At 39.1% G+C, this 22,924-nt stretch overlaps 1 protein-coding gene across 2 annotated transcripts in view; it reads right to left on the bottom strand.

The window, feature by feature from the left end:
* Positions 1–1,330: 1,330 nt before the first annotated feature.
* DOCK8 (dedicator of cytokinesis 8) overlaps positions 1,331–22,924 on the bottom strand; it is a 90,500-nt gene continuing 68,906 nt past the window's right edge. The window contains exons 33-47 of one of the 2 annotated variants that reach the window (XM_063422812.1): positions 22,290–22,386; positions 21,462–21,596; positions 19,377–19,529; positions 18,168–18,326; positions 17,365–17,465; positions 16,728–16,920; positions 11,608–11,751; positions 10,616–10,747; positions 8,943–9,077; positions 8,311–8,400; positions 7,654–7,890; positions 6,855–6,998; positions 5,786–5,892; positions 4,749–4,916; positions 1,331–4,098 (exon numbers count right to left, since the gene is read on the bottom strand). In XM_063422812.1, the coding sequence (XP_063278882.1) occupies positions 4,035–4,098; positions 4,749–4,916; positions 5,786–5,892; positions 6,855–6,998; positions 7,654–7,890; positions 8,311–8,400; positions 8,943–9,077; positions 10,616–10,747; positions 11,608–11,751; positions 16,728–16,920; positions 17,365–17,465; positions 18,168–18,326; positions 19,377–19,529; positions 21,462–21,596; positions 22,290–22,386 (2,059 nt within the window). In that variant the 3' untranslated portion in view covers positions 1,331–4,034. The remainder of the gene's footprint in view (positions 4,099–4,748; positions 4,917–5,785; positions 5,893–6,854; positions 6,999–7,653; positions 7,891–8,310; positions 8,401–8,942; positions 9,078–10,615; positions 10,748–11,607; positions 11,752–16,727; positions 16,921–17,364; positions 17,466–18,167; positions 18,327–19,376; positions 19,530–21,461; positions 21,597–22,289; positions 22,387–22,924) is intronic. The other variant, XM_063422811.1, reaches the window with a different exon arrangement.

Below are 22,924 nucleotides of genomic sequence, written 5' to 3'. Positions count from 1 at the left end.
GATGGTGAAAAACCTCATTTCTGTAACAAGACATAGTTCTAAAAGAACATAGAAAAAAGGGTGTGTAATGATTTAAGTATCTTTTAAATTCATGAAGAGAAATGTACAAAAAATCCCACCCTTTGTATTTTTTTTTCTAAAGAGAAAATTTTGTGTTGAAAGGTGCAAAGCATCACATTGCTTAGAACAGACAAATAGAAAAAAATAGTACAACTTTCAAGGATTTCTAAGTTATTCTTATAAAAGTTATTATTGAGCATCTTCAGGGGTTTAGTTTGCTTGGTTTGATCAGCTAAACACTTTGTTTGATGTTTTCAGGATCTTTTACTGACCAATATTGAGTGACAACATTGTTTGCAAAAAAACTTCAAGGTTAGTTTTTTAATTCTTGAACCGTTGCAAAACAGTCTGGTTTTGAATGAAAATGGGTAATTTAAACCAATCCCTCAATAAGGACATAAAGAGTCACAGAAACATATTCACTACATATTCATTGAGCACTTCACCAGCTTGTGAAGTGCTCAGTGAATGCCAGAATTCACTGTAGCTTTCCAAAACACAAACTGAGTTCTACTGTGAGACTGTATTGTCTTTATTTGTGTAACCAAAAGGGACTTTTTCCACAGAGACCCCTTCTCCTTTCAGTGCACAGATTAGACTGGAGCATTACCCAACCTGAGATGACTTATTTGAGACCTGTTGATTATTTTTTAATCACTTTGTTTAACCAGTTTAGAAGGTGGTTATAACATAGTCAGCCAAGCAGCTCCCCAAACTGCCCCATTCCTAAATCCAGCACTAATGGCACCACCCTCTGAACACTCCTTGTACATTTTCCTCTCTATCAGAAAACATCAGCAGTGCAGTGCAGTAAACCCCAGTAAAACAATACTATTTTGTGCTTCATTTTTATAACAAACATTGCTTTGAGAGAAACACCTGAAAGAGTCCAAGCTGGCTCTGTGCCAGGCTCTCTGCTGATCTTTAATTGCCCTTTCTGAAGTATTTGAGAAAATGATACTTCCAACAGACAAACAGAAAAACAACAAAAAAAGAGTTTAAATGTTCGCTTTTGCTTTTTTCCACAATTGGTGGGAAACACAAAGAGAAAGCATTCAGCTTCCCAGGAGAGATCAAATAACCCACACCTGCCAAACTGAGGTGACAGCACTGCTTTTCTCTGTACCCAGCACAAATGTGTGTCCTGCTCGTGCTGAGCTGGAGGATTCCTGTGACAAATTCAGCTCCTTAAAGCCAGCACTGAGTGCAAGGGCTGGGTGAGCTCCCAGCTCAATGTCTAGGATGGTGCAGTGCTTATCTGCTGGTTCCCCTCTGACAGCCTCAGCAGTTTAGCCCTGGACCTACCTAATTTGGACACACAAAAGTCTCCCTTGTCTTGAATCATCCAGATGCTGATCCAGGAGTCAGGAGTATTTCTGCTCTACAGCTACAGACCAGAGGAAGAAAGGAGGGCACTACTGTCACTGAGCTTCCCACTGACATTTTTCACACACACTGAATGAAAAAGAGAAGTTGGGAAGCAAAATGTTGCTTGTAATCCCTGCAATAGGCAGAGTTTATCCCAAAGACAGACCAACACATCCTCTGCCCAAATAAATGTATTTTTTTGCTAAATGATGCCTCCACAAGAAAATGTTCTTCTTACTGAAAATTTCTTTCCAGCTGTGCTCTGTTGAGGTCTAAGATGCAACACAAAGACAGTTCTAAATATGCTGTGTAACAGTTGCTTTATTGCAAAATGAATATTGTGAGATAGAAAATTTCACATAGTTCAGCTCTTGAAAGAAATGTACAAGCCATGTTCTGATTGCAGAAGGAACAACATGAAATGCAAACTGGGGGCAAGACTGGCCATCTGATTGTGAGGTGCTCAGCTTGTGAAATGAGAATGAAGAGTCCATCAGCATTCATATTATCCTGAGCATTACTTCAGTCCAAGGAACCACTGCATTACTTTTATCTAGTATATTTGTACACTTGTTAGGGGTTCTGTTTACCTGAGGTTTCTGCTAGCTAGGCTGTAAAGGAGAAATGTATTGTAAACAGTGGTGTTGGGTTGTGGGTTTGATAGATGGCAGTATTCTGACCTTTCTCCTCAACTGACAGTTAAAAACAATGGACAAAGGGATAGGTTCTGATAGGCAGAGTTCTCAGAGCTTCAAAACATTGAGAAAATAGCAATTTTTCAATCTAGAACTGTTTCAAAGCAGCTTGAATATAGAGAAGCCACTCTGACACAGAGGCATCTTTTGCTTTGAGCTTTTTATACCATTTTCTTATGTGCTTTGAATATGCTCATTTTAAAGTCAGGGAGTTCTAATCCTTCTTTAGTTCACTTCACAATACTATGACTGAGGAGTGAAATTATTTTCTTACACTCCAAGTGCTGTGTAACTACAGGGTTTATTTCACCTATTTCCACATCTCATCTTGTTTGATCATCCATACAAATCTTCTACAAAGCACATTCAAAATATGATACAAATGTCAATGAAGTGCTTGGAATATTTGTATTGTCAAATGGCAAGGCTGCAGGTGACTGTAAAAAGTCAAAATGTTTCCACTAAAAGCAACAGCCTCAATCACCCTTAACACTTTTGGATTAAAGAGGCCTTGCCTTTAGAAACATATGGCATCAGCTCTGAGAAAGTTCACTGTAATTGTCTAAAATGAAGTATAAAGGAAAAATATTCACCATTTCCTGGAATTTTAACATTAAATTCTGTGCTTTGGCAAATGGAATTGGTTACTTTAATTCAGCATTAAAGTATCATTTCCAAAACACTGAAGAGGTGCAGGAGAGGAAGTAATATTTAGGATGTTTTCACAGATCTTTGTTTCAAAATACAAACATTATGTAGCAAACACAGTCACAATAAAACTGTGACTCTTCCACTGCCTCTCTAAAGGAATTCTGAAAGACCTACTGAATTCCATAAGTCCTAAATGAGTTCCAAAGTCCTAATTTCTCCTCTCTCTTTGCATCCTCACCTGGTAATAACATTTCAATACTTCAGAGAAATGGTGTAAAGATTATTTAGTAAGATATTTGCTTAGGACTTAAAAAATACTAAGCACTAGATATTATAAATTACATGCTAATTTCTCTTAAGCTGCAGTAAAGCCTGAGTCAAATGATTTATAGGAAATCCCCATTGTGAGCTTCTGTAGTTAATTTTGGATAAGGTTACCTACATAAGAGCTTTATGTAATAAAGAATCTGTGAGTTTCTGCATCTACTCATGGCTTAGCATCTTCTTTTTAAACTATTCCTTGTTAGCTCTGCTAAATATCTCACAGATTACTAACTGCATGTCAAGTCACTATACTGCATGTTCCTATATGTAGAAAAAAATTAGAATATCTGTAAGAACTATTTATTACTACTTGATTTTCATGCTTTGGTTGAGAAAACTTGTGCAGAACTCCCTGCAGTTAAGGACCATGGCAGAGAATCTGTTTAGAAACTGACTGAAGAAATTATCCTTCCCTAGAGTGCCAGCTCAGCAACACTGAGCAGGTAACCATGTCCCTCCTCATTAAGACAAAATTTAAGCATGTGATTAACTTGCAGAATGTGCTTCATTGCCAAAAGAACATGGATAAGTGCTGTTTTGGAAAAGGACAATAAACACATACAATTTGTTGCTGTGCCTTAGACATGTTATTTATATTCACCTGTCAAACCACACAAGGTTCCATGTCTCTTGCCTAGTCATGACTGACTTCATGCCACTGAGGTCCATCCCTCTGTGTCAGGACATTATTGTACAATATATACAGAAGTATCTAAAAAGCATCCCCTTCTTTTCCAAGCCCTTGTGATATGTGCTTGATTAGGATTTATCCCCTAGTTTTCATTGAGTGATCTCGTGTAAATGCTTTTCTGCACTCTGTCCAGAAAGTGCACACGCTGTCTTGTGAGAGATTTCTGATTTCACAGACGTGGAATAAATACTCCATCACTTCTGTCTTGCAGCATGAGGCTCTTCCTTGGCCCAGGCAGCAAGTTCTTAGGTGCTTTGGGAAGAAGTCTGGGAGTCGTACTTCCTAAAACTGTGGTTACGAAAAGATTCCCTGCAACAAAGCAGATTCATAAACAGAGTTGGCAAATGAGAAACAATCAAAGAAATACCTGTCTTGTGAAAAGGAGCTCAGCTGAAACATGCTATGTTTCAGTGCCAACTTAATAGATATATGAATATATAATATATATGTGCCAACACATGTTGGCAGGTCAGAGTTGTCGTTCTTCTCCCACCCCAGACTGGGCACAGTGGCTTTGTGAAGAAGACATAGCCATAATCAAAGGACATTAGACTCTTCTGTGCCAGTCATGGGAGTGAAAAGGTTTATGTTTTCTGTAGTGAAAGGACGACTTCTTGCTGCCTAAAACCACATGATGCCACATTTGTTCTATCTCCTTTCTGGCTTCAAAGGTTGAAAAACCACAAGATGTTTCTAGTAACTTTGTTAGGGTGAGGGGGAAGTCTCATCTACAGTGCATTAAAATTACATAACTCCTCTACCCCCAGAATGTAGAGCTTGAGAAACACAGCCAACACTACAATCATCTCCAGTGGAAGTCAGCAGATTTCTTTAATCAGTGATGGAATTGGCAATGTATATTCTGGCTTGGTTTTAGCTGCCAGTAAAACTCCCTTTCCTCCTTGCAGAAATGGCATATTTTTGTGTAGGCACAGCAGATAAACCTGCCCTAGCAATACCTTATGCTATGGACTTTCACTACAGGTTTGTACAGCTCTGGGATCTTCCTCTCAATCATGGGTCTAAGGTTCTCCTTCAGTTTCATGTAGTTTCTTTTGAGCTCCTGGTGATATTCCCGCTGGTCAGCAGTAATAAGGTGCTTGTTTTTCTCCACTGCTTCACCACACCTAGGCAAAATGAAAGAAAAAAAATACATGATAGATATAACCTCCTTCATTTAAACTCCCTTATTTTGTATTAGATAATTTAAATGGACAAGAATCCAGTTCCTTTAGTCTAGGCATTCCTCTGGTAACTTGTCCAGACTAAAGTGATAATGAACTAATAAGAAAGGTCTGTTTTTTCCAAGTACATAAATTGAGATGATTTTTTAAAAAATATTAAGAACGCATGAGTAAACTGATAAAAAACAAATTTAATGACTGCAGAATATTGAGCTGGCTGCCTACTTACTGTATAAATGGATAAATTGGCAATAGCAATACTTAGAAGCTCTATCTTCTGCATAAGATTTGTTTTTATTTAACTCAAACTTATCCTTAAGCAAGAAGGATAGTCTGGACTAAGGATATGAGTACCTTCATTTGTGAATATGCTTGCTGAGATTTACAAAAGTATATAAAGTAAAGGACATGTCTGCCACTACCATTGTGTCTGCTTGACAGATGTGGTTTTATTATCAACAGTTTCAACATAGCTTTCTACATAACAATGTTGTTTTATTAAAAATTTAATCAAGGCAATAGTCTGAAATGTTTCATTTCTATAAGATGTTGAAAGATAAAGCAAATGGAAGATCCTAATTTATACATTTTTAGTTTAGAGTGTTAACATTTCTTCCCTTTGAGAATGCAATGCCTAACTAGGCATTCATGTGGAGCAGAAATTACAAGTGTGGTCCAAGTGTTTAAAGTGTGAGATGCCAGGATTCATGGTGCCAACATGCATAGGTAAGTACTCAGTTATATTATTGTTGCATTACTGCTAATATACAATGCAGTGATGCAGTTCAGATATTCAATTTTATTTTACTCACCTCATTATAAACTCTTTGAAGCACAACCTTAGCTTGTTGTGATGCCGATAAAGTTTGGGGTCTGCTGGAATTTCAGCCAGGAACACTTGTGCTACCTCTAGTGGTCCCTTATAGAAATAACACAGGAAAATGTCAAACCCACCTGCTTAGACTGAAAACAGAACACACATTTGTGTAAAGCTGTTTGTTATTTCATGAGTGCAACTACGAAAGAAAATAAAACTGCACAGTTACCATAACAGGATGGGGTTTAGCGCCCTTCCCCCCATGATACTTCCTTTGGCAAGCAGAATTTTTGCCCATCATATCTTATCCTCTCCTGTTATTATTCCTCCTCCAGTCTCACAACAAAGGGAACAAATTCTGCTCAGCAGAGAGGAGCTAGGACAGCCCTAGTGACAAGCCTGGTTATAGAAAGATCACTCTTTGCAAAGCTTACAACAATACATTATTTCATAATAGATGTCTTGGTTGGTGATGAATCTGGAGAAACTGAGAGTATTTAGGTTTCAGCAAAAACCCCCGAGCTCTGTGAAACTGTGAATAGCACCAAGTTTTTGCTCAGCCATGTCTTCATCATTCCATTTTAATTTTTTTTAAATTGCCTGGCCTTTTTTAGTGTGTATGTTCATGTTATACCTATGGCATCTGAGCTTTATTTTGCAGCACTCAGGTCTTGACTTCATGAGTTGACTTAATTTCCATGACACTGAGTTTGTGGTAGTTCCACAGGAGGTTTGTTATCACTATTCCCATTCCCCAAGGATACATCTGGAATGAACAAAATGGCTGAAATGGCTAGCATATTAGAAATGAAAAATCCTTGGATGCATTCACAAGGCTTCTGTGAGTTTCTGCACACAAGACAGTGCTTCCCATGAGCAGTTTCACCAAAAGCTTAGCTAATGAACAGTACACAGTGACTAAATACCAAGGGATGAAGTTTAAATATACACAGTCACTAAATGTGCCTGACCAGAAGAACCTCTTCCAGTGCAGGAAATAGGAGAGCAAAAAAGAACGCACAGTGAGAAAAGTATGCGTCATTTAACTTATTTGGATCCCTTACCTGATTGACAGTGGCTCCAACTGAGCCCTGCAAAACCATCTGGAGCATTTTGGCATCTGGTGGTTCTTGGTTGGTGGCTGCAGTTAGCTCCTGTGTTTTTTTACGCATATCTTCAATAGCAACTTCGATTGGGGTTAAAATAAACTAAGGAAAAGGGAAGAAAAGGTGGCTCATTACCTGAATCATGCATGCAGCTGACCTGTTCTAAATATGACAATATCACTTTCATTCTCCTGTTTCAAAAGCATTAGTTGTGAAACCCAGGAACACTGTTCAATCTAACTTGGTAGATGGTCATCTTGGTAGAGGATGCATCTGATCCAAAGCTCTTACATGTCTTATCATTTGCTAGAATAGACTGTGAATCAGGCCTCCTGTGCACTTAAATTAATTCTTATTCTAAATAACTTCATGCCTGCAATCGTGTTGTACTTTCTACAGTATAAAGCTTCCCTGTCTCTAAACTAGCCCTAAGCCCAGTCTAGTTCTCTGACTGTACTCCTATCCTAATTCTGCTTTATCAGCTAGAAGTATGGTTACAAACAGAGTTCCACATATCCTCCTACACAGTATTAAAGCTGGGAGGTCAAAAGAAGAATGTACACTGGCTATTATCTCTTCTCCACAGTAAATCTCTATCTTGCCTTGTCTGTCCCTTTGGTGATACTCCTGTTTACAAGAGCAATGTCTGAGAAATTCAACACTCTTCTTTCTCTATGAGGCATCAATTTGAAAATCTTCCCACCTAGAGACTCCTTCAGTCCTTGAGAAATGAGATCTGCCTTCAAAACCCACTTACCTCTTCTCTTTGGATGACATTGACTCTGGTTTTGATGTAGGGGAAAGCGTGCATTGTGGTCAGGATGGTGTTCCTCTTGTACTGCTCACTGAGCTCTCCTCTGGGACGCCCATCCATAGTAAAAGGAGTTGTGTACATGAAACGACAGATGTTGAAGTTCTTTTCAAAGTAGGTAACTCTGTCCTTCATCTCATACTCGTCAAAATAGGGCTCCACAAAAGTAATTTGTATGTATGCCTAAGGAAAGAGGGAAGAACCATTTACAGCCCAGGAAATGTGAAGGGAATGGTGCCTGTGAAGTATCCCATAGTACACATTGGCTAGCAATGGTCTGGAAAAGCACAGAGCTGAAAATCCTTCAGGGATCATTTTCTTATTCAGAGATAACAGAACTTGCATCTAGGAGGTCACAGCTTAACCCTGGGGATCAGAATCAGGGCAGGGACCAGAGAGTAAAACTTTTAATTTCTATACTCTGTGACAAGCTACCACACTAAGCCTGTCACAGAGGCTTTAACACCCCTGGGCACAGAGATACCAAGTCGGGTGGTTTCTTTTAGTGCCTTAATGTTTGAGCATAACAGTTGCAGTGGGGACCTTCTCTCCTCATTTCCTGTGTGACAAAGCACTCAACCCTCTCATCACTACTTTCCCTACCTTATTGGGATCCAGCTTTCTTCTGTCTACAGGAGCAGAGTCCTTAATCACTTCCACAGCATCTTCCCCAAAACACTGGCCATAAAATCCCTAGAAAGGAAACAGAATGATCCCAAAATTTTAGTCCTTAATGAAACGCTAATGCAATTCTAGGAGAAAGGAGTGACAAAAATGATGATTTCTGGGCTTTGTACAGTCAGTATACTGCTCCACAAACCACAGCTGCCCAGGGCAAGGCATCTTCTCACAAAGATCACTGTGAGTTGCTCAGATAATCACAGAACTTGAGGTAAAACAATCAGAAAGGAACTTAGGAATTCTATGAAAAAAGCTGGAGAGATACCAAAGCAAATATCTGCCATGCTCAAAGTCACTCCATGTATTACAGGCCTGCTTGTAAGAGACATAGGCTCAAAAGAATGGATCACTGAGATCATTATGCTTTATAAAGGGATACCGTGGAAAGGATATGCACTAAGGAAATAATCTGTGGTACAAATCAGTTTGTTACTGACTTTTAAAATATAGAAATAATAATATTAGGACTGTGCACTAATTAAGTAGGACTATTAGATTCACTGAAAATTATAATATATAATTTGAGATCATGTTAACATTATGTTTTCCCTTACCTCTAATCTGTGAGAAATCTCAGGGAGTTTTGTAATTGCAGGCTCCTTATAAACAAATTCCTGTTCATCCAAGTCCCCAAATTTGGATCCATAGAAACCAACACGGAAGTAAGTTCCAAACATTCGTTTTTGACCCTAATTGATAAAAAGAGGAGGAAAGTTAGAATTGCTTTATGTGGACATTGTAGTGTTTGGATGCCTTTTTTTTTCCCCAGTTGATGTATAAGAAAATCCACTAGTCCTACATTTTCCTCCTTTTAAAACCACTTCTATATATCATCATTGCTGGTGGATTAGAAGCACAGGAGAGAAAGCATAAAAACTAAGGGGACATTAGACTGCAAACTTAAAATTTAAGCTGATCATGAAGGAGGTTTCACAAAACAAAATACCTTATTATTTTTAATTCCTTTGAATACATGTAACAAAATTAAAATTGCGCAATTTTGCAATAAAAATTGGTAAGAATTTGAAACTGACTGGGCTCAGCAATAAGTTCTTCTGAAGAAAGACAAGGGATAGTATGAGTGCTGAGAATTTAGACAGGTTTTCTTATTTCTTTTGTTTTATAACTGAAAACACTAGTGGACTGACAACATAGTTACTTTTGTTAAACAGATGGGGCCAGGTGAACACTGACACGTTCATCTAAACCCATTTTATATTCATCTCTGCTTTTTTGTATGGAGAACCTTTTTACACTGTAGGTAAACCAAAGTGGATGGAAAAGCTGTTTGAAAAAGGAAATTGAACTATTTCAAATTCTGGTGGGTTGATCACGGCAGGATGCCAGGTACCCACCAAAGCCACTTTATTATCCCTCCCTGCATCTGTACAGGAGAGAGACAGTGAAGGGTTCATGAGCTGACATAAGGATAGGGAGTGATCACAAATTGGTTACTATCATGGGCAAAGCACACTGGATTTGGGGAAACTAATTGAATTTATTACCAATCAAACTCAGAACAGGATAACAGGAAGTAAAATAAATTTTAAAAGCACCTTTGCCCTCAGGCTCTACATCTTCTCTCCCAGTGGCTCAGGGAAGATGGGAAACTGGGATATGGTCAATTATTTCTCCTACCTCTCAGGGAGAGGAGTCCTTCCCCTGCTCCAGCCTGTGGTTCCCCCCTGCTCTAGTGTGAGCCTCACATGGTGTCACAGCCTCCTTTGAGCATCCACCTTCTCTGGTGTGGGGTCCTGCATGGGCTGCAGGTGGATTTCTGCTCCCCTGTGCATCCCCATGGGCTGCAGGGGCACAGCTGCCTCACCATGGGCTGCACCAGGGGCTGCAGGGGAATCTCAGCTCTGGTACCTCCTCCTGTCCCTCCTTCTCCACTGATCTCAGGTGCCTGGAGAGCTGCTGCTCTCACATATTTTCCACTGAGAACAATTACATATGGCCAGTAACTTTTCTCCCTTTTTAAATATATTATCCCAGAGGTGCTGCCACTGTCACTGATGGGCTCAGTCTTGGCCAGCCTTGGCCAGCAGCTGGCATTGGCTCTGTTGGACATGGACAAAGTTTCTAGCAGCTTCTCACTGACATCACCCTTTTAACTCTCCCCCTCCACTATCAAAACTTGGCTACACAATCCAAAAAACACATGAACCTTTTTATTAACACCAGTCTTAAATAGTGCAACCCAGCAATGGCAGAGCCTCACAAGTACCTTGTTAATAATGCTGTCAAAGGCCTTCTGCAGCTTGCTGTGTGTCAAGGTAAGCTTCCTGAAGTCTCGATGTGCCTCCAGTATGGGGATGACAATTTTGTACACTTCATTCACAGTTTCATACAAACCTCCCTTTGAAAATGAAAGAAGAAGAAGAAGAAGAAGAAGAAGAAGAGAGAGAGAAAGAAAAGAAATGAGTCTTCATGCACTCTTAAAAGAAACTATATCTCCATCAAGGGCTTGGCTGAAAAGGGGATTTATGGGACTCATCTGTTAATCTTCTCTGTTGCTTGTTTTGGTGTTCTGAAGACCAGTGATAGTGAATGGGCAGTTCTGAAGACCAAACAATGAAGTGGATGTAATTTGGATCTCTGGTCTGTAGGGCTCTCAAGCCCAAATTCCTGTGTAAAGCCCTGGATTCTGTCTCAGGGCTACAAGAACTAGAAATGCAGATTAGCAGCAGGAAATGGATTTGTTTGTCCTGTATGGTTCAAGGGCAACCAGAGCTGTGTCTGGACAAAGGGACCAAGTGGTATCTTTAGAGATGCTAAATCATGAGTTCTCATATAGTAAGTGTAAATTATGAGGCTGGTGGTCGTATGCTGTATAAAAGTATAAGAGTAACTCTCATATGCCTCCTAAAATACATACTTTATGCAGGATCTTTTTCTTAAATGTTCTATCCCATGATAATACCATCTGAAAGTCTTGGTTCCTGGCTAAGACAATCACTTTCTGTTGATGTTGCCTGTGGTCTGCACAGTAGAGGTGGATATGTGGCTGAGCCAGGCTGAAAAAGCTTAGGTTAATCAATCTGACTGAGGCAGTACTAGGACAGCCAAAATTTTTTTCTCTTGTTATTTGGAGTGTGGCAGGTCTATGCCTGGTTTAGCAGCACTGCATTGTTTCCTCACCTGCAGGAAGCAAGGATGTGGATTTGGTTTAGGTAGCCCACCACCCATTCCCTCCTGGTGATTGTGGCTCTCACTCACCGTGCTGAAGAGCTCTGCAGCTTGCTCCAGCAGCCCTACCAGCCCACTCTCTGAGAAATACCTCCCAGAGCATATGCCATCTTCATCTGGAGACAAAACATCGTCTGAAACAGCAGATTCCTCTAGCACATTGGGTGAAATGTTCTAAAACACATCAGAGCACAGAAATCAAAAACCTAAACCAACTGTACATCACAAAGATTGAGGAAGAAATCATTGTAACATATTTACATGATGGAAAATGGAATGAGTTTTTTCAGGTGCAATCAGGGGACACATAATTACATTCTTTTTCAGAAGTGAAAGTAACATCCTAAACCTCCATAGATGGCAGATCAGGAGTTTTGCTGCAAGAATCATAGATTTTCTTTCTAGCCTCAGGTTTCAAATGCAGACTCCTGTAGGTATCAAACTGTCTCTACTCTGGTGGCTGGATTTCCATGGAGCTGCAGTGAGCTCAATCCCCAATACTACTTGGGTCACAAGCAGTGTGCCCTTCTTAGTGCTGGCACTTGTGGGTGGGAAATTCCAAACTGCACTCCAGATCTTCTGCCACCTGCTCGAAATTGAACTTTCAGGTTTTTATTCACCTTTTCCAAGCAGAGAAGTAGGACACAGGCAATATTGTTCTAAAAACCACAATAATTGATTCCTTCTTCTTGGTTCATCTTCTTCCATACAGTTTAATCCTGCAGAATTTGCTCAGTTTCTTGTTAATGTTATGGACCTCATTGAGTGTTTTAATAAAATTAGATGAAGCCACTGTTGAGATTCTAGACCATGAAATAACACATCTACTGTTCTTCAGGACTTGTTTGAATAAACGACACTGGGTGGCATCAACATTAAAAATTTTATAATATATAGAAATACATGCAAAATATCAGCAAAATACAAGTACCTATAGTGTGGGACTGGCATATGTAACTTTCAGCAGCAGCAGAAAGGCTAAACTTCGATCTTCTATTAATTAAAAGGAGTTAAATTAGTGTCATAGTGTCTCATTTCAGCAGAAACTGGCAATGATGAGCTGTCTGAGTGCAGGATGGATGCCAGCTGGCTAGCTTGCTGAGTCCTTAAAGGCATCTTTATAAAATAGCAGAGACACTGAGGGCTGCTGTTATTGATCAGATTTCAGATAAAAAATTGGCACCACACACCACTAGCAGCATTGCTTTCCCTCCAGGTTTTTTGGATGTATTTATTTCTCCATGGGTGAAATTTACTCCAACCATGCTGCTATCACACTGCCTGGTCTGCACATGTCAGTGCCACTGGAAGGGAGATGTCTCAGAACAGCATTCACAGGAGTTAAAAATACATCTGAATTTTGGCCAGAGGAAGAACTACAGCACATTTAGCACACCTACACCACTTTTTACTGATCAGTCTCATTGGAGAGTGACTTCAACCAGACTTAGGTTCACTGGCACATACCTGCAGAAACTCACAAACCATGCAGATTATTTTCTGGTTTTCCTTTTCTGTAACACTAGCCATTAAGGACTATTTTCATGTGACACTGGTGGTGGGCTTGTTTGTTTGTTTGGGGTTTTTGGGGGGTTTTGTTTGTTTTGTTTTTGTGGGGGTTTTTGTGTGTGTGGGGTTTTTTTTAAATTTTTTAGAATTTTTCTTTTGTAGCAAAGGCAAGAGAGTCTAGAGAAGTGATTTACATACAAAAGTAGTGAGAAAGCCATGGACACCAATTATTCCTTCTCCACCTTTAAGCCTCTAATAACTAATGTCAGGAATGTATTTCCATGTTTCACAGTCCATGCACTCTAGGACAAGAGAGCCTGCATAACACACTCCTGGGACTTGCATGATCTTCTGCAAAGTGGACATGCCTCACCCAACTTTAGCCTTGATCTACCTTTCATATTGAAGAATTTCACATATCCCTTGTATAATAAAGGCAATACATAAATCACCATTTATTTTATCAGCAATTATATTGAATTTCACAAGCCCAGTTTTCACTAAGGAAAATAAACACTTTTGTAAACTCAAAACCCTCTGTGATCCCCAGCCCTTATCACCATGTTAAATAAGGCCAGGGTAGCCTCAAACTCAAATGCCCAAACAGTTCAGACAAATTAGGCTGCTGCTGAGCCATGTACCTCAGCAGGTAGACACACACACTAAGTACCTGCCTGTGTTAATACAAAGTGGCTTTAAAGTCAGTCCCTGTGCTCTTCATACTCTCACTAATTCTGCTTTATTGGTTCTGAAGGGGGTTTAGTAAATATGAAGTATTTAGTAAATACTAATTAAACTCAAAGGAAATTCCACTGAAAGGACCCCACTCTGATTATGAGGACTAGTTTTGATTGCATAGAGGGAAGCATTTTGTCTGGTACAATATAAGGAAAAGTATCACTCTACTGACGGTTTTCTGGATGCTAAGAGACTCACTGCAGAAGATCAAAATCAGAACTGATCTGAGCCTTTGCTGAGTCATTTTACTCATCTGTAAAAAGGAGATAATTCTTTCCCTCATTCAGAATAATATTTTTATTCGCATTATTATCACCCTTAATTCCACAACTAAAGGCATATCACCAATATTAGTTGATCTCATATCTGAGCCAATGCAGAAATGATCACAAAAAGAATCAGTGAGAGAGACCTGTAACTACAGGTAAAGCCAAGCCAGTCTGCATAGTATTTCCCTCTTTTAACAAGGTCATCTGAATAAAGTCTTCACAGGGGCTACAAAACATAAACCTTTTTGTAAAGAATGGGAAACCTTTTCTTGAAAGTCCATGTAAAAACGAAAAGGGTTATTATAGTCAATTACTGTTATTGAGTAAACTAAAAATCAAAGTTTGCTGTCAGATAAAGAGTTGTGTAATTGGGTTCTCATCATTAGGGCATTTTATTACCTCTCTCCTATGGGGCAACTGTTTCTTTGGCAAACATGCATTTACACAAGCATTTTGATGAAAGAAACTGATTTGCTGCATTTAAACTCCTAAGTTTTTGCTTGCCTAGTGCTTTGTAAAATACACTTCAACTCTTTAACATAAATGAAAACATATCCATTTATAGCAATCTGAATAATCTAGGAGCAATAGAGGGAGGAATTGCATCAGGGTCAAGTGTGTGAGTTTACAAGCACTCAAGGCAGCCTGGGAGCAGAATTGACACTGGGGAGGGAATGCAAACTTCACTTATATCCAGATAATGATAGTATTTAACAAACAGAGAGAAAAGAAGTAAATGGAAGCAATGCATGGAAGTTAGAAGATTGAAGTTATACAAAACTGATAAGGGATGCAAAATGGCAAAAGTATAAATCCATAACCAAAGGTTTAGCTGTTAAAAAGAGTATATGCAGCTACCCTGATATTAATGAAAATCAAGAATAAACACTTGTCCATCATCTAATTGCTAAGGTGGAATTGCAAATACTAATGCCCACCAAACTAAATTCAATGCAAAATGCTAAGTGGCTCAATCATGTTCACATTTACTACTTTGAAGGGAAAAACCCAGGGTGGTATGGTTATTTCGAAGGATGATGAATGCACCAAGCATTGGTGTTAGATATTTCAAACTTTGACCATAAAATGTGCTCTACAACAGATCAAAAAAGCTAAGCAAAACATATTCAAGCAGTGAATCCTGAGCTGCCACGTGTTTTAGAAAACTGGAGAATTTCCAGAAGATGAAATATGCTTTGAAGATCACCTATTTCTTTAAAGTGTACAAGATGAGCAGACGGTGGTAGGTTTATCAGACTGCACCAGGACAAAATGGTGGAAATACCGATACAAAATTATTAAAGAAAACCTTAAAGGTATTGTACTTAGCCTGATCAAAACTAGATTACACAAGCCTGATACTTTCTAAAAAAGGGGATTACAATCTAATAAAGGCAATAATGTCTAAACAGTAGGTGCCTATAACATCTAAGGTGAACTTACAAAATATTTCCACTAATTATTTGAAATGATTTATAATTTACTTTAATCATTGCAGCCAACAATTTGCTGCTTTCATGAAATAATGATAAAAGAGAACTTAACAACACATGGCAATAAATTAAGGGTTTGGCCATTTTTATTTTCAATAATGTGGAGAAAAGAAGCACTAAAATAATCAAATTTGCATATGAAGTCAATTAAGGTAAAGGCATCCAAAACTGCATAATCTGATAAACTAAGTGTATATATATCTGTGTTTAAAAATGTCTAACCACAAAGACTTACACTTTCATATATGTGATGTAGAAAAGTAAGGTGAAAAATGAAATGCATGAAAATTGTCTGGAAAAATCAGTTTATTACTGAGTAAAGAGCTCAGCAACGCCAAAAGAACCAGTGGAATCTTCAGAGAGATAATGTGAGTGCCACAGCTCATGCTGAAAGAACTAATGGGACATTTTTACTTGACTTGGATATACTGGTTTGACTGCAATGATTGTGTTATTCATCAATCAAAAGGGTTTGGTTAGTAACTTGAGGGCAGTCGAGGGACTGCAGAACACGCCTGAAATAGCTGAGCAGCTCCAATTATCTAGATTATGAGAAAGAAGTTTGAAAGATGCATCTGTCACAGTTGATAAGTAACACCCCTAGAAAAAAGCAGGCAATAATAGAGGGGTTCTACTTAGCAAATAAGAGATTACAGTATCAAACTGCTGGAAATAGAAGCTGCCACTGTAACACCCGCCCCATACAGACACCTCTGCTTTGCTCAGCACAAGAACAAACACACACACACGTGAAAGCAGCATGCAAAACAACAACTACAGGTCTGCAGTGAAAAGCTGCTCCCCAAAAAGAGGTGAGACTGTTTATTTCTTTCATTTTTATACATTTGTGGGTCTGGTAGCAGATTGGCTTCTGGGGTTGCTACCCCTTCACTCCACTGGTCACACCAACTGTCAACCAACATTATTTTCAGGCTAGAAATATGTAGACAAAGGACAGTGAACAAAAACAAGAAAGGTTGTTTATATTCCGAAGAGTGAGAAAGTGAAAAACTGACCCTTAATATTGTACAGAAAATAAAGAACTGACTCCATCTTACGAACAAGTAGAAGGCTTTAAAAAAACTCAGAAAAACCAGGGCAACACACACACCAACACCAGAACAGCCTCCAAGCCTTTTACCTGGAAGCTGACACTGCCCACAGGGAGGTAGCTGTGATCCTCCAGCATGCTCAGGTACTCTGCCACCAGGGCTGCAGCGTGCACCAGGCACATGGCTGCTTCTGTGTAGCTCTTCCTCTTGCTGTGCTTCTCTGCCATGTTCTGCAGCCAAGTCAGCCTCAGGTCTGGAGATGTCTGGTAGCCTTTTGCAATTCTGAAAACACAGGCCAGGAAGCAGATGAGAACCAGCACTTTTCAAACAACAAAAATACCTTTATAGTTCTTCCTCTGGGCTGAATGGAAGAAGACATCTCTGTCTTTATTCCATATAGTTCATTAAACAGAAAGCAAAATGAATGGTTAGGCAGTGCTGGGCAGAGAGAGAGGGGCTGTGAGGAAAGTAAAACTGCTGCATCCAAGACTCCTCAATATTCCTGACTCTTATCCTTGCCCAAATCTATGTCCACCTCCCAGAGGCTGCACTGCAATGTGCCCACTGCTGCAGCCTGGGCCACCTGTGATAGACCAGTTAATTCCCTAAAGAGAGAATGTGCACAAACAGGACAGATGGAGAGTTTGTCACAGCTTGTCCCTCAAACGCATAGTTCATCTCACCTCATTGCAGAATTTTCTCAGCAGCAATTCTAAATGGATTCACCTGTACATGAGGTCCATCAGCATCTCTGGATCTTCCTGAAATTCCCTCATTTTCACCGTATCTGACAGGATGCTGTTCAGATTACACAGTAGCTCCTCCACCTGAAGCAATGGAAAGATCAATGTGCAAATCTCAGGTGTTTATTTTTTCCTTCTGGAAAAACAACAGCATCTGCACCAGATGATGTTACTCTCTTTAAGCCCCTTTTACCCAAGGAAATGTCAGGATGTTTTCTTCAGCTCTGTGCAATGCAGCAAGGGCTGCTGACATAGCAAATCTTACACATATACATTTTAATGAATCAAAACGAGCTGAAATCCTTTGATCTATTTATTTCTGAATGAAAAAAAAATCAAATATACTAATGGAGTTCAGCTGTATTTGATCTTTGATCTGAAACCAGGTTTTTTTTAAGTCTTCAGCACAAAGTCTTCAGCACAACCTGAGTTACTCTAAGAATTTTAACAAAGTATTTGACAGTTGTCTGAAATGTTTTTTATTATTGCTGATAATGAATAATGTTGGCTAAGAGAGAGAAGTTTCCCAGATGGTACTAGTCTGAAAACATAATGAATCAAATTTTGGGAAACTTCATGTGATTTCAGTGGAAATTCTTAAGAGTTTATTTTATGGAATAATATCCACTTCTCCCCCACTTATTGTTGTGCTAGGCATAAACTCATGCAACAACCTCTTCATCCTTATTTTCATTGCTTTGGAAGACCAAGATCTAGAACTTGCTTTAAGCATGGTCCTGTGTGAAAGCTCCTGATAAAAGCCACAGATGCCATAAAAGGTTTAACCTGAATGGGAAATGGTGTTCCCTTCATGTCTGTATCCTCCTCTGCATAGGCCAGGACAGTTCTCAAGGATCGCCGAAGGAACTCCTCGTTAAACTCGGGGGATTTTCCAACCAGGGAAGCTAGAGACATGGTCACCTGCATCTTCACCCTTGAAAAGTTCTTCCAGAGGAAAAACACAAAGACATGAAAGAATGATGGCTGCACTGCAGTTCACGTATCCATCTCCTCTAGAGAACAAACTCACCTTCACCTGCCCTGATTGAGTGCAGTACACTCACTGCTCACATAACTGGCCTCTAGTGCATCAAACCTAATCATGTTTTACTTGCTTAAGCCTAAGATCCCTAATTCTGACATGTCTGTACTTTGGTGCTAGAATGTTCCTTGAAATATGCATGCTTGCCTGAGACAGGAGAAAGCCAGGAGCACCCCTTTCCCCCTTTGCACAGGCCAGTGGGCATGTGGATCAGACAGGAATAGATGAGGAGGAATGACTGGAAAAACATTCTGCAAACAAATCTGGGAAGCAAAAGGCCTCTGGGAGCTTCAACTGGTGATGCCCTGATGATCATGGTGTGTCTGCAGTATATTTTCCTTCTGCAGAGCTTTTACACTATTTACATACTCAAGACTTTTAAAGTAATAACTAGTGAAGGAAATTCTGTACAAGATCAGATGCTATCCAAAATGCTAATGCATATCCTTTTGTGCTAGAACATTATTAATCTACATGCATAATGTATGTCTTTTGCTCCACGTGTGTGGTAAAAATCAGAGCCTAGTCCTAGGAACAAGGAGCTGGTGAAGAATACCCATTAATACAAGTCTACAGGAGTTCTACAGAGGTTGCAATTGCATTAGAATAGAACTAGACTGAGTAGTTCTGACACAGGAATGAAAGAAAAAAGACAATATGAAGAGTATTGCTTATGCTTTGTATAGTCTCTGCTGTCAGAGACCTAGTGCTGCTCTGTTTGAGGCTGCATTTACAGATATTGCAGGACAAGTCATGCTTCCTGAATCAAAGCAATGAACAATAATTAAAATTGTTTTCCCTCTACACTTCTAGCACTTCTCTTGGCTCAAATGTGTGAAACAGCAGACCAGGTGACTGCAGATGCATTCCACTTGCTGCTGCAACTTCAGTCTTTGTTTCAATTGATCACAAAAAAGGTGGCACAAAACATACTGGTGCTCTCAAAATCTTACACTGGTGGAGCTGAAGCTGTATCTCATGAGGAGATAAAGGGTGGCACAGGCTTGGGTCCGTGTAACATCTATGCTGCTGCTGCAGTGATGGAGAACTCTTTGACACAGGTCAGCACACTGTTCAACCTCCTCTTCAAACAGCAAGTCTCCAAACTAAGGGAATGAGAGGAAAACATTTATTACTCTCATTTCTAGCCATTAAAACACCATTGTCTTAGTACCAGGGTTCATAAAAGTCACTGGGTTCAGAAAAGGTCTGAAGTTTTCAAAAACTACATTTTATACTTCTTTTTATTCAGAATTCTGATTCCTGTCATGCTGAAGATTCCATTTTTAAGATTTTTTACAGGAAAGAAGGGTTTGAAAATAGCCTTCCTGTTTTGAAAAAAAAGAGAAAGAGACAGAATAAAGTCAGGGTGTGATGGCTCCACGAGTTTTTGAAAACATGAAATATTGCAAAATTCATAGAAGCATGGAGATTTGCTATTTTCAGATTTCATAATGATTCATGAAGCATGCCATTACTTCCTTAAGTATATGGAGCAATTTTTAGCTCTTTGCACCAACACCCTACCCTTCCCCAGGCCTCCAACATGTTCTTCCTCCTGTGGTGTGTCACAAAACTTCCACTGCCAGGCTTTCATGCCATACCCTCCTTTGCAGTGTCTTCATGCACACAGGAGGCAGAAAACTCAGGGGGCAGGATGTCTGTCCTCAGAAACTCTCAGCAGAGACAGCACAGATGCACCAGTACCATATGTACACAAACAGGACTGATAAAGGTGTGAGAGTGAACACAAGACATTGTTTCCAGTTTGCAGACCCATTTCCCAGTTCCTAGCCTTTCTTCAGTCCATTATCTCACTCTTTTGTGTTTAATTTGTATTACAAGCCTGCTGGAACGGGGTTTTATCTTTTATTTGTAAAATAACATCTACATGCCTACAGTATAATAGAAATAATTGCAGTGATTGCTTAATGAAATCCAGAACCGAGTCAGCTTAACTACAACATCTATTTCAATGAGAATAACAATTGTTTCACAAAATTCATTACTGGAACTGGAAGTTAGCTTTTAAAGATAAAGTAAAATGAAAACATAATTATTAGTTTCATAACTATTCCGGTATCTACCCTGTAATTAGGCTTTGTCAGCCAATCTGCATTTAAGAGCAGAACAGGCATTAACTGGACAGGAGTATCCTGTTTCTTATTTATATTTTAGAATACTTTAGGGAAAATAAACATTTAATGGATCCTTCCTTAGTGTAGCTGCTTTTCTTTGTAGGAAAATGAATGTTAAAAAGATTTTTGAGTCCTTATGAAGCACCCAACCCATTATGAACTCTATTATTAAAAAAAAATATAATTTTTTATTATTCGTATGAATATCTGTCCACATATATATTTTGAAGTTTGAGGGTTTTTTTTGTTTTGTTAGCTTTGTTGTTATTGTTGTTGTTGCTGTTGTTTCTGATCTGGAGTTTTTTAATTGGTGACAGAGAAGTGGAAGAGAGATGAGGATTTGGCTTAGTTTTCAGGTAGAACAAAGATGAAAACTGTCACTGTCTTAGAATCTAGTTAGGATTTTGAAATTCTAAGAAATGTCTTAGAAATAGAAACCTAGAATGATGCCCTCAATGTCTCATGAGTTTAGATTTCTCTGCTGTCCATCTGATTGGAAACTAGTCTTGCTGGTATAATAATTTAGATTTGACTTTATAGAGTTCTTGTGCAGTTCCTGGCATTAAGATTCCTGATTGAAATTAGAATGTATTAGAAATAAAGGGTGTGGAATTGCTTACCTTTTTATTAGCAAATCTTACATGTTTAAGAGTAGATTGCTAAACCCACAAGATTATTCAGATTTAATTATTCCATCTTGTGTGGCCAGTGAACTAACCTTATAATAGATGTAGAAATCCTGCAACAACCGTACAGATAGTAATTTGTATTTACATATGCAAAATATATTTAATAAATGTCAAAGAAACATGGTAAGTTAATGCATACAGCTCTGCTCTAGAAATGCTTTTCTATTCATTTGATTGGAAGCATGAAAACAAAAGAATAACAAGAGCATACCTTGGCAATAAGTGCTCTCAGTGTGGCAAAGCAATGAGTCAGGTAAGTGGTGCTCTGATCATAGCCAAGAGAATTTACCAGGACCTTTAAAACTCCTCCCAAGAGATTATCTCTGCATTCTGCTGCAAAGCTTGCCTACATAGAAAGGAGAAAAACAGTAACTGTATGAGGCAATTCAGCAATGAACTGGCACACAGGAACTGAAGTTCTGCTCTCCAGCCCATGAGACATCCAGGAGTCTGGTGGTTCTTCATTTTTATCATCTGCTCCAGAGAAATTTCAAAGCACTTTTGTAGCTACCAAGAGGACAGAGGGGGAAATGTCCCAAACATTTTCCATGTTCCAAAGACTCTCCAATGCATTTTTAAGCTCGGTAAGCTTCTGCAGTGATTTTTGAAGCTCTGTTTCTGTTCTTTCCAATCCTTCATGTATGCTTTGGGTTAGGAACTGATCCTGTGGTAGGCAAGCACCATCCTTTCCCTTGCATCCTTGATATCCTTAGCATCTAGGCTAAATAGACATACTGGTATGTTCTGACTCAAACCCACAAAACAGTGGGGAGAGTAGGTGCTGTGAGTGATGTCATGTGAAAAAAAGGTCCAGTACAACGAAAGTCTAGCAGATAAACGCTTTTCTACTAACAGATTTTCAAGCATGAAGTTTTCTCCTCACTACCTACGTTTTTTTTCTATTCAAGACTATGTAAGTTTACAGAAGATCTCAAAATATTTTGCACTGTCTAAGAAACAAAAAGGAAAAATTAATCTTGATTTCACTGGCTTCTGAGGGAGCAGGGATTGGTACTAAGCCACCTCTATTATTTCTCACCTGAATGATGTTCTCTTGCATGTCAAGGATGATCAGGTTAGCTTCAGTTGCCAGGTTTCCACTGATCAGAGCTTCTTGGTCTAGCTCAGCTTTTGTCCTGCAAAAAAGAGCTCTAATTAAAGCAAGCAGAGGGTATCCCAAGATTTAGATGACCTGCTGTTTAAAAAAAGCCAGAATACGGATGCATACCATTCCAAACAATCCCATAAGAGCAAAAAATGACAATAATGTTCTTAAAAACTCCAGAGTGAAATTCAGAAAGCTGTTACAGTAGAAGAGCAGTCACAAAGGGGACTTTTGAAAACTAGGCCTCTAGACAGTTTGGATAGATGTTCTTAATAGTCATCTGCATAATGGCTACTTAATATCATGTTCACTTCAGTAAACTACACTGTAATTTCTGAATGCATTGCCTGTAGCAGGACACAAAAGTCCAAAACAGAATAATGGCTAACTGATCTGACAATTCCATAAAAAAATAGTAAAAATGGTAGAGTAGTCCAAAGTGGAAATTGCTTCAGTGCCATAGAAGCACTGTTTAATAAAGGCAATTTATAATGTTGATTCCTGAGACTGTTGACAACAAAAGACAGCACGTCCATAATGCAGTGTCCCAGGCCATGTAACAGAGAACT

Source organism: Prinia subflava, chromosome Z (assembly GCF_021018805.1).
Source record: "Prinia subflava isolate CZ2003 ecotype Zambia chromosome Z, Cam_Psub_1.2, whole genome shotgun sequence".
Lineage (NCBI taxonomy): Eukaryota > Metazoa > Chordata > Aves > Passeriformes > Cisticolidae > Prinia > Prinia subflava.
Note: the sequence above shows the minus strand (reverse complement) of the source record. Positions and strands in the feature narration are given on the sequence as shown.